Source organism: Cucumis melo, chromosome 10 (genome assembly GCF_025177605.1).
Source record: "Cucumis melo cultivar AY chromosome 10, USDA_Cmelo_AY_1.0, whole genome shotgun sequence".
Lineage (NCBI taxonomy): Eukaryota > Viridiplantae > Streptophyta > Magnoliopsida > Cucurbitales > Cucurbitaceae > Cucumis > Cucumis melo.
In genome coordinates, this window is record NC_066866.1 from 23801271 (window position 1) to 23817348 (window position 16078).

The 16078-nt window shown below is 34.3% G+C and overlaps 1 protein-coding gene across 4 annotated transcripts; it reads right to left on the minus strand.

Annotated features, from left to right (window-relative positions):
* Window positions 1-27: 27 nt before the first annotated feature.
* Window positions 28-7954, minus strand: LOC103502517 (vacuolar fusion protein CCZ1 homolog B). Of its 4 annotated transcripts, none has more exons than XM_051091451.1 (10): window positions 7254-7954; window positions 6706-6799; window positions 5867-6050; window positions 5724-5765; window positions 5530-5639; window positions 4761-4856; window positions 4183-4578; window positions 3531-3686; window positions 1142-1371; window positions 28-437 (listed from the first exon to the last, which is right to left on the minus strand). In XM_051091451.1, the coding sequence occupies exons 1-10, from the start codon at window positions 7436-7438 to the stop codon at window positions 407-409; spliced, it is 1524 nt and encodes a 507-aa protein (XP_050947408.1). In that variant the 5' UTR covers window positions 7439-7954; the 3' UTR covers window positions 28-406. The 4 variants fall into 4 exon arrangements, with proteins under 4 accessions (XP_050947408.1, XP_050947410.1, XP_050947409.1 ...); XM_051091453.1 differs by having other exon boundaries at window positions 5867-6055; window positions 7254-7403; XM_051091452.1 differs by lacking the exon at window positions 5724-5765 and having other exon boundaries at window positions 7254-7952.
* Between the last annotated feature and the right edge of the window lie 8124 nt (window positions 7955-16078).

The following is a 16078-nucleotide window of genomic DNA, read 5'->3' on the forward strand; positions in this document are numbered from 1 at the left end:
TATACCAAACACTAAGTCAGATTCTCATGGCATCAAATAGTTTTCCCTTAGATCCTTCAAAATTTTCAGTATCAAAACAAGTATACAAATTTCTTTAAGAATTCCCCAAAAAGGGGAAGAAATTCAAGTTTCAAATTGTTCCTATAATAAAAGACTAAATGCAGGCTTGCCTTTTAGTAACTTGGATAGATATTCTTTCTCCCCATGGTTGAATGCCTTATATGCATATTACTTTTTCCCTCCCTTCTACAGAAAATGGGAGAGGATTCGCCTTATCGTTTACTAGAAATTTACACGAGAGATTTACAATAATGAGGAAGAAAAAACTAGAAACTGTGCACATCCATCTAACCTCTGCTCTTTATTTTACAACTTCGTATACACGAGACAATGGAAGGATGTTCCTCTAATCCAAGGAGAATGCTCCGTTGCAGTACCTGAAGAAACACAATTAGGAAAAAGAAATTATTTGTTTGTAGGAAAAGATGAAAGGATTTTTCATCCTTTTTTTTGAAAATGTACTCTTTGTTGCAGCTTTCCATGAAACAAAGTACATGACACTCTTTTGACTCAAAAGCTTAGAAGAAGACTGAAATTGACCCCACTTAATTTCTTTTTCGAGGAAACGAATTGAATCCATTCTCATGACATGATCCAATTCGGTCTACCATTTTGAGGAAAGAAATGAGGCAGTCTACCCATCTTTACACATATTTTATTGATAAATCACTCACAATCAGCAAGAAGTGTGGGCAATGCGAGATTTAGTGCCTGGCTTTTGGTGTTATTTCTTGATCCAACTTCATGACTCTTTGAGACCAACTTACGACCTTACTTGAAGGTGATCTATTCTATAAGTTGTTCATATGTGTCCTTGAGTTCTAAAGAGACTCTTTGAGACCTACTTAATGCTTATAATTGGGTTAAGATATCCTGCTTTCAACCAAGAAAAGAAAACATTTCTCAGTGTAGGCTATGTCCAGTCTTCTGTAATTACTTTCTTGGCAATACTTTGGCTGAAAAATGGCCTATTAGATTAGTGATGTGTGAGTTTTCAGGTCTGGACATGACTATTGCTATCGAGTGTTTAGAGCTATTCATGCTGAAAAGTAAAATAAAATAAAAAAAAAACCGATAATACCTGTTGCTAAATTTCTCCACCATATCAGAGGCATAGAGTAGGGTTTCGTTGGCTTTCTCCAGAGCGATATAAAGCTCTTTCCCTCTTGTTATACGAGAAATGACCCAAGCATTATTTTTTGCTCTGATGGTTACTTCCAGTTCCTTTTCCTCACCATCACTATCCTGTTTTGCTCGACTCTTCTCCAGATCAACCTTTTCTCTGAGTTTGCTCATGGCAAGTAAAGAATCCTATAGGACGAAGCTCAAATGAGAAATATCAATCCTCGATGCACGACTAGGAAACAAGTTCAAGTTGTCTCAAGACAAGTAAAGATTTTCATAATATCATCCACTTTCTACCAATATATCTAGAAACCAAATTAAGCTTTGAAAAACAAAAAAGGAATGACGCTTTTATTTTTTAGAATTTCACTAATCCAAATGTTTCTGTAAGAAATATGAAAATTTAGTAACTAAAAGTAGAAGAAAATTAGTAAAAATCTCAAAAAACTTAAAACAAAAAACATTATCAAATAGAGCCTCAATGATTGGAAAAAAAAAATATACACACGCACATATTTCTATATATCTATATATATGTTGACCAGGGGTAAAGGTAGGAAGAAAGACAAGACCAATTTTCTTGTAAATCCCGATTCAAGCAGAATGGGTTAGAAAAGTAAAAACTTTTAGTTTAGAACCCCTGCACCCCTGCCTATCTCTAAATCGGTATAACATGTAAGGAGTGGCAAAGAAGTGGATCATATTTTCTTCCAGCGGTTTGCTCTCAAATTCTCTAATATTTACTCTTGTCCTACAAAAGGAAGCTAAGGTGGCGGATTGCTGGTGTGTCTCAAATCGCTCATGGGATTTGATGCTTCAGGGAATTTTACCACAAGAAGACTATTATCTTTTTATGCGAAACACAACTTCCATTGAGAAAAGAATGAAAGAATATATGGACATACAAAAATTAAGCCCACAAAAACTATCTTTTTAAACATTATGAAACAACCCCCACACATTTCCTTCCCGAAGGTTAACCAGAGGGAAGAATACATGAGCATTAAAAAATTAAGCCCACACATTTCTCATATTTCTTTGATGAGAAACACAACTTTCACTGAAAAAGAATGAAAGGGTACATGGGCATACAAAAATCAAGCCCACAAAGACTATTTCTTTGAACATTACAAAACAACCCCCACATATTTTCTTCCCTCTGGTTAACCTTGTTTGGAAGCGGGAAATCCCCCAAACAAGTCAGGTTCTTCCTCTGGTCTCTTGCATATAGAAAGCCCAAATACCCATGACAAGCTGCAAAGGAAGCTGAAAAGTAGCCTTCTTTCCCCCTCTATTTGTTGCCTTTGTATGAAAGACATGGAGTCCTTAGACCATCTTTTCTTACACTGTGATTGTGGTGGTCAAATATCTTAGCATTTTTGGAGAGCAGTGCTGTCTCTCGAAAAAGGTGGATGACAGGATTTTAGATGTGCTTGACAGTCATGCTTTTAGTGGTAAAGGAAAGATCCTTTGGAGTCGCACAACTCGGTCCCTTCTCTGGTGTCTTTGGAATTAAAGAAATAGTAGGATTTTCGAAGATAAGTCTCTCTTTTGATTCTTTTTGAGCTTTTGTCCAACGTTCTGCTTCTTGGTGGTGCACAAATTATACCAAATTCTTTTTAATTACAGCCTTTTAATGATTTTTAATAATTAGAAGGCCCTCTTGTATTGTCTTCCGGGGAGGGCTTATCTCGACCCCTTGCCCTTGGGCTGTGATCTCCTCTTTCTTGGAATATAGTTGTTTGTTTCCTATTATTTTTTCTTTTCCATCGCCCTTCATATTTGTGGCATATAGCCCACTGGCGGATTTAGCATAGGCCCAAGCCTCCTCTCAACTTTATACTCTTTATATTACATATATATGAAAATCTGATATAATACCAACTCTAGAGGTTAGCTCGGTGGTAAAATTGTCTCCCAACCCCCTCTATACCCAGGTTCAAGCCCCACTTCTTACACTTTTGTCAATAAAATTTCTGGATCCACCACTGCTGATAGAGCACTCCAGTCAACTTTTAGTTCAATAAATGTTAAGAGATCATAGATGAAAAGTACAATCTATTGGTTAGACTTTTTTGAAAACGTGGCTAGAAAGAAATGACGCAGGGTGTGGGATATGAGATACCATTCAACATTCAACCTCTTCTAGGAGTGCCGTTTCCCTGAGCAAATGGAAGAATACAAGAGCATACCAAAAGCTTCTTGTAATTATTCTCTCACACCTCCGCTAAATGGAGGCACTTTTTCTAACTCGTTTGACTAGGGACACTTTTTCTGATATATATTACAATATTTCAAAAAAAAAAAAAACCTTATTTCGTAGTCATTGTCAAAGAACACTTTACCTTTGCGAGGGTGGTAACTTTTCCAGGTGGCGAAGCCCTGGATATTTGTCTATCACCATCTACCAATAAATAACGATACCCACCAACATGGTAAGCATTTTCCCCGCCCCAGCCCTTCGACAATTTTTCTTCAACTTTCACGATCTTTAAGGAAGCCTAGAAGATAGCAAGAAATTAATCCAATGAATGGAAGGAATTAAAAGATTCATAAATCAGGTTAATAAACATTTAAAAGAATTACCAAAAGTATCCAAACTAGAGCATTAATCATTTGCATTATTAATATTAGAATGACTGTATTAGAAATGTTATTGTTACTATTTATTTTATATATTTATTGTGGTAAATTTTATTCTTCTAAGTTTGCTTAACATGGTACAGGCTCCAATAGGAGACAAGTGAGCTAGTAATTGAGAATCAATAAATATTGGAAGCTAAACTCCCCCCGCTCATCTCTTCCTTAATGTCTCTATTTCTAGCTCTTCTCCCACTATTAAATACATGATATCTCTTCTCTTCTCTTGTCCTTCAACCCTTACAATTCTTCCCTTCCAATCTGTCCAAAGTCTAATGCTTGGACATAAAATCACCATTTCAAATCAAGAAATTATATGATAGCAAATAATCAATTCCATTAAAAGAGATGACTAACATTTTCAAGAATATACTGCCTGACAATCGAAATGCCTTGCTCCCCATTAGGTATGGATGAAACAGGAACAAGAAGAATGAGAGTCAGGCTTTTATGCTGATGTACATACAGACACATCTGCTCCTCCGTTTGCGAAAGCCAGATTTTTGGGGTGGAACCAACCCAGCCACTTGCCTCCATTCCCCAAATATCAGTTTCTAGAAAACCATCTTTTCCTTTTGACCATTTTCCATGCTGCAAGGGTCGTATCACACGGTTACCAACATTTCCACCATGTTGGGCAACATGAGATGCAACATTTCCTCTGATTAAATAGGACCAGGAACTCGCGCCAGAAGATAAGACACGTGGAATCAGTCTCAGAACAGCATAGGAAAATAAATTTGCAGTGTCATCCTGAAAAAGAGGTTGTAACAACTGCTTTAAAATTTTGAATGACCCATTCATATTTTAAAATAGAATTCAGTCTGATGTGTACTTGGTTTTTAGCATCCTCATGTATTTCAGCTTTTATAATACGAAATTTGAAAAATTCAACAAATTAAGAAGAACGTTAACAACTAGAAAGCAATACATACAGGAGAAAGTGTTGTAGACACCAGCAAGTCCTGAAATAAAATCAGAGAGTGGCATGATGTGTTTCCAATGCAAGAATCAACTATTCTAACAAGTGCCTGCAATAAGTATAAGATTCAATTAACGCCATTGAACAAAAATAAAAATGTCAACAAAGCTCCAACCCTTAGCTACTTTATTTATTCCTAACAGAGCAGGGTAGCGTGGGAATCAAATAGTTTCTTCATCACGTCAAGTAAGAGTTCTTCAAATGCAAATTCATTGTCAACAATCTATTCAAATTTTAAAATGCAGGTCGTACAACTCTGTGAAAAAGCATAAAGATATTAGAAAAGCAACCCAAGGAAAGGACACTGAGTAGGTATCTGGGAGTGGTCCTTCCTTTTTATCAATGTAAGCAAACATTGTGGTGGTTTCGAAGGAATTAAGGACAGATTGATCTAAAGCCTTGCTCTCCAACTCAAAGTGAAATAATAAAGAATTTTTGAAGCTGAGGTGGTTTCTACAAAATACAAATTCTTTTGTAACAATGTACAATATACATCTTCTTGTTATTCCAACCACAAGAAATTCTTTGGTAACTATAGACATGATTATTAATGATTGGAAGACTATCTTTTTGTTTCATTTCTTCCTCTTGATTGTCTATTAATACATATTCTCTCTGTTTCCTATTACTTATTAGGGAAAATCTGTGCACCTAAGGGGAACAAAAGAATTTAAGTGCATGCACACATACAAGTTCTTGAAGGTTTTTTTACAAGGACAAACCTGAACGTCAAGGGCAGCATCTCGTCCTATGGTCAGCATCTGTACAGTTCCACGTTCCTTTAAACAGTCTGTAAATGATGGTAAATGCAGTTTCTTCCCAACAAGAAAATCTGCCTCGAAAGAGAAGTAAGGAGTTAGGCATGAGATACAGTAATTTCAATCCCAATCTCAACATTCAGCAACTTCAATATTACCACAGCAGCACATATCCAATGCAGACCGCTTTTGACATGATGCTGACAATTAGTAACTTACAATGAAATGTCTTGAAACAAAAAGATAAATACTTGACTTCATGAATAAAATTTTAGGTGAAAAGTGGCTGTAAGTGACTTACCATTCAGATAATCCATGATGAAGGAATACAAATGTGATCTTGAAACTTCTCCGGTGGGTTCTTTCTCAAGTAATAATCTTATAGATCCGTGAAACATTAGAAATAGAGAATGGATTTCCTTAAGAAGCTTCTGTAATGCACCAATCCGCCAAATTGCTTCTAACTCCTTGTTTTTCTCCACTACCTGACCTAACAAGGATAAATCATTAGAAATACAGAGAAATTAAAGTTTAACAATGCTTCTTTTAGATGAATGGAAACACTTGAGAACTACAAAAAGCATAAGTGTAAACACTTCACAGGTCAGTCAGATCGCAACATACATGATTGAAACCAAAGATACCAAAGAAAAATGGTAAGGGATTTTTCTCAAAATGAAAATTGATAAATAGTAAGCCTTTACTTCTACCATATTAAACTTTCTTCAGCCCTAAGAAGCCTGAACATGTTTAATCTAAACATATATAAACAAAAACAGAGATGTAACTATAACTTATCAAAAGTAATATAAACAAAACCCTAATGCATGAAAGTAATCAGAATTCTAGGATAACACACTGGATTTTATATGAGATTCAGGATATTTAACAAGTAAGATCAGCCTTAAGGAAGAAAAAAAAAAGCCAAAATAAAGCAGTCAAGAATCAACGATTAAAAGAAAAGTGTAAGAAATAATTGAACCAGATCAACAATGTTCCCATCTAAGTGACACCAGGCTCGCATGTAACGTGCATGAATGATAGAACATAAAATATGTGACCATCTGAATGTATGATCCATCCCAACACAAAATAATGTTACTACCATTTAAATATATATTTTTTAGAACAAAACTGTACCAAAACCATCCATATATCTTGCTCAGCCTCAAAAAATACATGAGAATGCTTCTCTGCTTCAATGACCTCACAAGCTGCCTCTGGGGAGAATGTTCTGCATGAAGTTTTCGTTTTTCATTTAACTACCAACAACAGACAAGAAAATGCAAATACATTGGGAAATCTTTGAACATAACCTAAATTGACAGGGTTTACTTTGTTGTCATTAAAGCTAGTCAACAGTAACGAGAAAAGTAAATGCAAGTAACTCCTTAAAAATATCTTACTAAAGAACGTAATAGGAGTCCACCCACAAGAACCTTGTTTAGTGAAAGGATTATTTTCAGCCCAGAAGAAAAATATGCATTCATTATAGTATATCATTTGTGATCCATTATAGGTTTATTTTCACCGAAGCATGAAATTTTACTCAGAGTAACTCCCTTAATGTTCATTCGCTTATTTCATCACTAGTTCGCCCTATTGCTTAATTTTGCTCTTCAAATATTTCTACATGATGAATACCTATTTTTCTTTTTTAAAGAAAAAGAACAAAGAATGGTACTGACCTTGTAAATGTGATGAGCCCTTCACTGAGGCCAATGATATACAATTGTTTTGTAAAGGGTAAATCAGCTGGATAGAAAAATAATATCTTGTCCAGCTCTTGCCCCTCCTGTTGTCCTCTCCTTGAATCAAATACACAGAGTTGAATGGCCTCAGAAACAGCAGTAGTAGCAGTCGAAAGTCCCATTATTTACTTTTGCTAGTCAAAAACCTTCCGTAAGGAGAAAATAACAATTACCCCCTGTTTGAAACCACTGAATTTGGAAGGATTTCAAATGGATTAGAAATCATTTCTAAAAAAAAATTAGGGTTTTCGAAATCAAAATGGATCGAATAGATTTGAAGATGGATTGATTTCAAATTGAAATTTGTCTTGTTCCAAACTTGGCTAATGCCGAAACAGAGAAGAAAAAAGAAAGAAGAAGAAACTTTGATCAGGACGATAGAACTCGAGATTGAAGCATTGTGGAAATGGCAGCTAGCGGAGTAAGGTTAAGAGTAGAGAGGGAGAGAAGAGGAGAAAGAAAATGGAGACAGGGATGTGCCAACGACCGAAGAGGAAGTGGGGTTGGGGGGAAGGTGTGTGGCCAGCACACGGAGTGAAGAAGAAGAAAGAAACCTGGGAGGGCAGAGCGGTCTCCGGCTGGATGTGAATGGGTAAGAGAAGAAATAGAGAAAAACAGAAATAGTTTTAAGTTAAATATGATTAGTATAATATTATATTTTATGATGTAGCATACCTTCCATCTTCCATTTGTCTCCCAAATTTGTTTCCTTTTTATCTTTATTTATTTGCTTTCCTTCCTTTCTTTCTCCAATTCTCAATGGTTTTTTTTATTTTCCAATTCTCAACCTCCCCTTTTTTTCTAAAGAAATTTGCATACTTCTTATTCCTTTGTCACCATCCACAATTTTTTACTTGCTTTTCCATTAAATTCCTCCTTTTTCTCCATCTAAATTCTAGATTTTTTTTTTTTATCAAATTGAAGATTGACCTTCTAGATAAAAAGAAAGGAACGAGAAGGGGATTACACATCATAAGAAAATAATATTATAATATATTTTTGCCAAGCTAATCATATTTAATGGTCTAAATAACTTTATGATCAAATACACTAAAAGTGCTTTTGCCTTATATTTTATCTTTGGTTGATTTTTATATTTTATCTTTGGTTAATTTTCATAAATACAAAAATATTTACGGTCATGATGAGTGGGGTATAAACCAAACTACTGCAATAGGACATCAAAGAATGTCATGATAGAGTTGCTTAGTCTATCATGAACCTAACCAAGAAGCAATAGGACGTTGAGAAATGACATGATAGAATTGCTTAGTCTATCATGAACGAAACCGAAAGGCGTCAAGGAATGATGATATAGTTGCTTAGTCTATCGTGAACCAAATCAAGAGGACGTTGAAGAATGTTATGATAGAGTTGCTTAGTCTATCATAAACCAAATAAAAAAAAAAAGCAAAACGTCGAGAAGGAATGACATGGTAGAGTTGTATCGTCTATCATGACCAAATCGTGATGTAGATATCACTTTATATATGTTTGCACAGGGCCTTCAAGGAATAGTTGAAAAAAAAAGTTAAAGTCAAAGTCAAATTATGAGTCAGAAAAATTATTATAAGATAAATATAAAACAATTTCAGAAAAAGAGGTTGAAAGGAAAGGTGAGAAAAAATGGTTAAAAAAGGCTAAAAAATGAAGAGAATGAAAAGAAAGAAAAAAATGAAAAGAAAAACGTGAAAAAGGAAAAGAAAAGAAAAGAAAAAAAAAGAAAGAAAAGAATATTTTACTAATTAAAAAAAACAAAACAAAAAAAGTTAAAAAAAAAACAAAACTAAAGCAAAAATGGCCGATGTAAATAAATAAATAAAATTAAAATAATAAAAAAAGAAGTCCCGATAGATTTGGGCCCAAAAACAAAAATGCAAATAAATATAAGAGATAGTTGCAAATGTAGCAATTATATTCAAAATAATTAAGTATATAGCAACATTTTAAAAAAATTGCAAATACAACAAAATTTGTCAAAATCTATCAATGATAAGAGTATATCACTAATAGACCATGTAGCAAATGTTGGTCTATCACTGATAAACCATAAGAGTCTATCAACGATAGAAGTCTATCACTGATAGATTTTGCTATATTTGCAATTTTTTTTAAATATTGCTACATACTTAATATTTATTTTAAAAATTGCTACCTATTATAATTTCCCCTTTTCCACTCTCTCTTTTCCCCTCTCTTCAGTGCTCCTTTCTCTTTCTCTTTCCCTTTCTCCACCATTCTCCCTCTCTCTCTCTCCTTTCTCTTTTTCTCTCCCTTTGCCGTTCTTTCTTACCAGGCGTAAAAAAAAAAATCCAAAACATTTAGGTTATGTTTGGGCTTCAGTTTTAGGGGGAAAAAGAAAAAGATTTTGGGCCAAACCTTGTTTGGCTCAAAGTTTTGTGTAAAACGGGGATTAGGGTTATCCTAATCCCCATTACCCTATATTTCTCTACCCCTCATTCCGTCGTACACACCCTTCGTAACCCTAGCGATCTGCCGGCTGAAATCTCCGTTTTCTTCTCCATTTTCGTTCCTTTTTCTTTCCTTTCCCTCCAATTATCTTCACCCTTTCCCTCCGATTATCTTCACCTTTTATGATCTCTTCTCCTTCTGCTTCAGTCTTAAGCAAAAGGAAACATTTTCCTCCCTATTTCGAAGCATCAAGTCGTGTTGTTCGTCTTCGACTCACATTCTACTCTCTTTGATTCTTTTGTCCATGCCCTTGAATCCCATTTTCGTTTTGCGACGGCTGCATTTTGATGCTGCCTCCGAAACGGTTCGATCAATATCCATCTTCTGTTTCGTTGATCGATTGCGACACATGTCGTTATCTCTGAAACGTTTCTCATCCTCTCTCCATCCATAGGTTTGGTTTTTTGATGAACCCTTGCTGCTTCCCATCCCTTGCTGATCCTAAAATTAGTTTATTGCACTTTTCTTTCCACTGAACGACCATTAGGGTGACAGATGCTATACTGAAATGGTGAAAGGAAGCGAAGTAGGGGCATGGCAGAGCATGGCAGGGGTCGTCGGTCTACACCAAAGGTATGATCAGCCTATGATGAGTAAATTGGTGGTGTCTCTGATTTTTATTTCACATTTGTTTATTGTTTGGGTCCAATATACAATTTTTTGCCCATTGCCAAGGATGAGTTTAATGTTGGGCATTACATGATATGATTCGATTATTGTGTTATGAAAAAAAATTTCGTTTGATTTGCCTCCCTGTGTGATAAATTGTGTCCTGCATCCCCGTTTCCATTTTATAAACCTTGCATCTGAAGAACTTTTTTCGTATAGTTATGAACCTTGTTACACTCTGTTTTAATGCTCCTATGTATGGATTTTTTTAGAAGGTCTTCCATTTCCATGGTTGCATTCACTTGTTGTTACGTGCCTTTTGATTTGTGATTGAATTCTGTATTCATTGCCATTCTGTTTTGAAGATGTGTATGTCATGCCTACTGTGTACTTGTGTTGAAAAATATGACCATGGCTACTTTCTTCAAGTTTGATTGTAACTTCTATTCAATTATCACCCTCGTTTGTCAAATCCCCTATTTTATGGGATTCACTTTCATCTTTAATATGCTTACTGTCCTATTTATTACTATCTTCCATTTACTATATATTTGGTCCTTCCCCTTCTTGCATTCCATTCCCGATTGTGTTCCATATTTGGTCTATTTTCATTGCTCTTTGGTATGTGCATCAATTTTTTTCCTTCATATTTTTTTTCCACAATATATAATCTGCAATGACTACTCTGTTTTCTCCCTATTCATATCCATCTCATTCTGTCTAATTTTGCTATTTTATTTTTTGCTATTACACCATAATTTTTTATGTCTAAAATGCTCACTAACCATGTAAAGCATCACATTTCTCATAACTGTTGTGTATGTCTCCTATGCTCAAACACATCATGTTGCTTCTTCATATGATGTTATCGAGTCCACCGCATGAAATTCTACCGCAAATGCATTCTACTCGAATGGCTTTGCGGAAATTTCTTAACTCTGAGGCTACTTTATTTCCCCTTCATTATGTACTAACGGTTCTGTTATTTATTGGTGTTTTACATGCATTTCTAAGGTTCTCCTTGTAGTTAAGGTATGTTTAATAGACTTTTTTCATTCATTTTACATTACGTAACATATATGGTATGCATATGTAATGACTTGGAATTATTTGAGGTGTATTTTCAGGTTGTCGCACTTAAACAATTCGTAAATGAGGTACTACAACTATAAACCTCTTTCATTTATACAGTCCATTGTTTGTGTGGTCTACATAATTGAATTTTGTAATAAATTCATTTCTTTCCTTAGTCTTACTGTTTGTTTATTATAAGGTTTGTATATATTATGTAAATTAATTGTTATGCTTACTATGTTATTTCCTTTCTATGTTCAATTATAATTTTATTTATTAATTCATTTCCATAGTACACTGACCATCTCTTGGCTTTTGAAATGGCATTTACATTAATTATGTACTGTTTGAAGAAAAAATAATTCCACGGTCACATGTAGTTTTTTGGAATTTTGTAACCCCCTAGACATAAAACTATTGTTTAGGATTTTTGACTTCTGATATAGAAAATAAACACACTAGGGAAACATAAATAAAAGTTGTGTGAATTTTTAGAACATGAATACGTTTTCTAGACATTATGGAAAAGTGTTATAAAGTTAGGTCTTTTATAGGGTTTTTACATACAACTCGAACGCCTTTTATGATTCTTACTAAGTTACGTAAGTTCAATGGATAAAAAATTGAAATGAAAAGCTATTTTTGTTAAAAATTCGCATAATACCTAAATATGGCTTTTTATAAGTCAAGTTAGCTTATTTGAAACCAAAATTTTGACACATTGTGTCGTTAGCTTATTTGAAACCTACAAAATTCGTTAACTCATCAAACTGTTTTTATGCTTAAAAAAAATCGATATATAAAGTGTGCGTCAAATTTCATTATTTTGAAAATGGGTTTACAAGAATATGTCGCAACATTTTTTACATGGTTTTTTGTACACCTAAAACCATGTTAGAAATGCACTTAGTTCATTTATATAATGCGTTTACCAAAAAAACTTACACATTCTTACAACCTATTTTCAAAAAAAAATATTTACAAACGCACTTAGTTAATTGTTTTCCAATTCCACATAATTAGTTTACAAAAATGGGTTTCCAAATATACGTAATGAAATTTACACAAACGTATTTTCAAAAAACTAGTAGAAACTCAATTACTTAATTTGTAAACATATTAATGAAACTCACTTACATAACTTAGAAACTTATTTTAGCTTCGAAGATATTTCCAACATTTCAAAACCTAGATTGCTAGTAGGTCATTAGGTTAACAACATTCGAAATTAACGCGTTTTTAGGATTATTTTCCAAGAGGGTGTCAATCTAGAATTTATAATGGACGAACACGAGTTGGCGTCTATTGTAAATGCGTTCATAGCATCCCAACGTCAGTTGTTACTAATGTTGGAGCTCTTGAAGAACAACACAAAGAGGATAACGCACATCCCGCATGAAACTAGGCATAGGATTAGACAGTTAGCTTATTTTCGCATGATTCATGGCTCAGACCTTGTGTGTCGCCAAAGTACGAGAATGGACCGAAGATGTTTCGCCATTCTGTGTCACCTACTGAGGACCATTGCTGGACTAATGTGGATGGAAGTCTTCGATGTTGAGGAGATGGTAGCAATGTTCCTCCACATTCTTGCACACGACGTGAAAAATCGTGTCATTCAACGAGAGTTCATGCGGTCATTCAACGAGATGGTAGCAATGTACTTGGCATGTGTGACACGAAAGGAGATTTCGTTTACATACTTGCCTGTTGGGAAGGATCAGCTGTGGACTCACGCATCCTCCGTGATGCCCTTTTAAGACCTAATGGCCTGAAGGTGCCCAAGGGTAACTAACAACGGCATTGTACCTATGAATGCAATTTTGCAATTAACAACTGCGACATTTTAATCGTGCATTGTTATCACAGGCTATTACTACCTGGTTGATGCCGGGTACCCAAATGCAGAGGGTTTCCTGGCACCATACAAAGGCCAGCGCTACCACTTGCAAGAATGATGTGGTGCTGAAAATGCATTTTCAACATCGAAAGAGTTCTTCAATATGAAGCATTCGTCTGCTCGTAATGTAATCGAAAGAGCATTCGGTGTCTTGAAGGGTCGATGGGCGATACTGCAAAGAAAGTCATACTACCCTATAGAAGTTCAATGTCGCACAATACTCGCATGTTGTCTCCTTCACAACCTTATCAATAGAGAGATGACAAACTTTGATATAGAAGAAAACATAGATGAGGTTGATTCCACCCACGTGACTACTACTGCCGATGACATACATTACATAGAGACGTCCAATGAGTGGAGTCAATGGAGAGACGACCTTGCAGAAGAAATGTTTACTGATTGGGAGTTGTGTAACCAGTAGAAAAATTAAATGTTCCTCGTTCATTTTCATACTTAAGTAGTGATTGCACTGAGTCTTATTTTGTCATAGTTTTTGGAATATAATTATTTTGAATGTATTGGTTACGCAAGTAAATTACTGCCAAACTGTTTTTCAGTAGGAGTTGACTGTACTATGAAACTAATCGTATGTATGTTATCTAATCATAGGGAAATTAATGAGACCAATATGTTTGCGTTTGACTTCTAGCATGACAAGTTCATCGAGACTGCCTAAACACAATTGAACTAAAGAGGAAGAGGCAGGCTTCGTCAAGTGCCTCGTGGAGTTGGTCAACGCTGATGGGTGGAGGTCCGACAACGAGACCTTTTGCCTCGGGTACTTAAATCAGCTGGCGAGAATGATGGTCTTCAAGATCCCAGGTTGTAATATCCATGCTTCAACGATCGATAACCGAATCAAATTGATGAAGAGAATGTTTCATGCACTTGCGGAGATGCGTGGCCCAATGTGTAGTGGTTTTGGGTGGAATGATAAAACAAATGCATCGTCGCAAAGAAAGAAGTCTTCGACGATTGGGTCAAGGTGCGTTACTAGTCATTTGAACACTTACTGTACTATATTTCAATAAATGGACTAACAATTTATTATTGTACTTATACAGAGTCATCCGGCGGCGAAGGGCCTCCTTAATAAGTGGTTTCTCCACTATGACGAACTATCGTACGTGTTTGGCAAAGATCGTGCAACAGAAGGCCGGGTTGAGAATTTTACGGACGTTGGGTCAAACGATCCTGTTGGGTATGACGCATTTGCTGCTGACAAACAACGTCGATATGTACATGCATGGAGTTGCAAAACGTCTATATTATTATTTCAATTAAAAGTTTTCGCGACGTCTCCTCGCTCATCGTCGTCGAAGCCTCATCCTCCGTTGACGTTTTCTATTAGTTAATAATTTATTTGATAGTCTGATCATACAATATGATCTTCTTCGTCATATAATTTTTATTTATGAATTGTTATTTGATTACTTTTAAATTGTTGTTTGATTATCAATTTTTATGTAGTTTTCTCATATGGTGTGTCATGAGATTACTTTCTATTTTCGTTAATTAGCCAATAGTTTCAAATACTCAGGTGTGATGTTGTCATAATTTTGGTATTTGATTGAGTTTCTAAACATTAAGCACATTTAATTAAATTAAGATCAATGATATTCTTGTATCAATGATATTCTTGTAAATAAATTTATCTTCATAATTTTCTAAGGCTTCATGATAATGAACATAAACATAGAAGGAAATTGGTGCAGCCTCATATGAAATAACACAAATTAGAATTTTTTTTTTTTTTTGTTGAATAATGTTGAGTTTTTATTACCATAAATAAGTTTTTGGTTTGCACATTCTTCTACCTCAATTCGCACAATAGGTCACCAATTTCTTAGAAATCATCTTCATGTCCATTAGGTCACCAAAGGAGAAAATGTTAATGTTCTGAAATAGATTGCCAAAAGGAAGCTTATTTTGGTATTTTAAAACTTAATAAGCCTCACTTTGGGTTTAATTTATATAAATAACAAATTACTCAGATTTTTCATCAAAATCTTTTTCTATACAAAAATAGACTGGATTCTGACTATATAACTTTTTTTTAAATTATCTCCTCACGTTTTGCAATTTTCCATTATATCACATACACTTCTTGTTCATATATATATGATTTCACTTATTTTGTAAATGATTTAAATTATTCTTGAAGGTTTTTTCTTTTGGAAATGTCATCAATCTAATAATGACACTTTCTTACAAGTCCACAAATTCCTGTCCTGCCATTATAATAATTATTAAAATAATTATATTAGGTACCAATTCCCATACATATAGTAACCTTTTAAAAGAAAACTGCAAATGTAACAAAATCTATCGAAGACCTACTTAATTCTATTACTTATTACCTCATAATCTATTAACAAATTTTGTCGTATTTGTAATTTTCTAAAAGTATTGTTATACATTTCAATATTTTGAATCTAATATATTCTTATATTTACACGTATTTTTAATTATTCTTATCAATATAATTATGATAACTTCTAATTATAGAAAACAGAAAAACAACTAAATTATCAAAAACACTGTTTTTGTGTTTTGAAAATTTAACTTTATATAATCATGTCTTATTATAGGCTTGGTTTAATGGTGTTAATTCATGGGGAATTGTCAAAAATAGAAAATTCGATAAAATATTTATAAAATATAGCAAAATTTCAAATTCTATCAATAATAGACCATAGACATT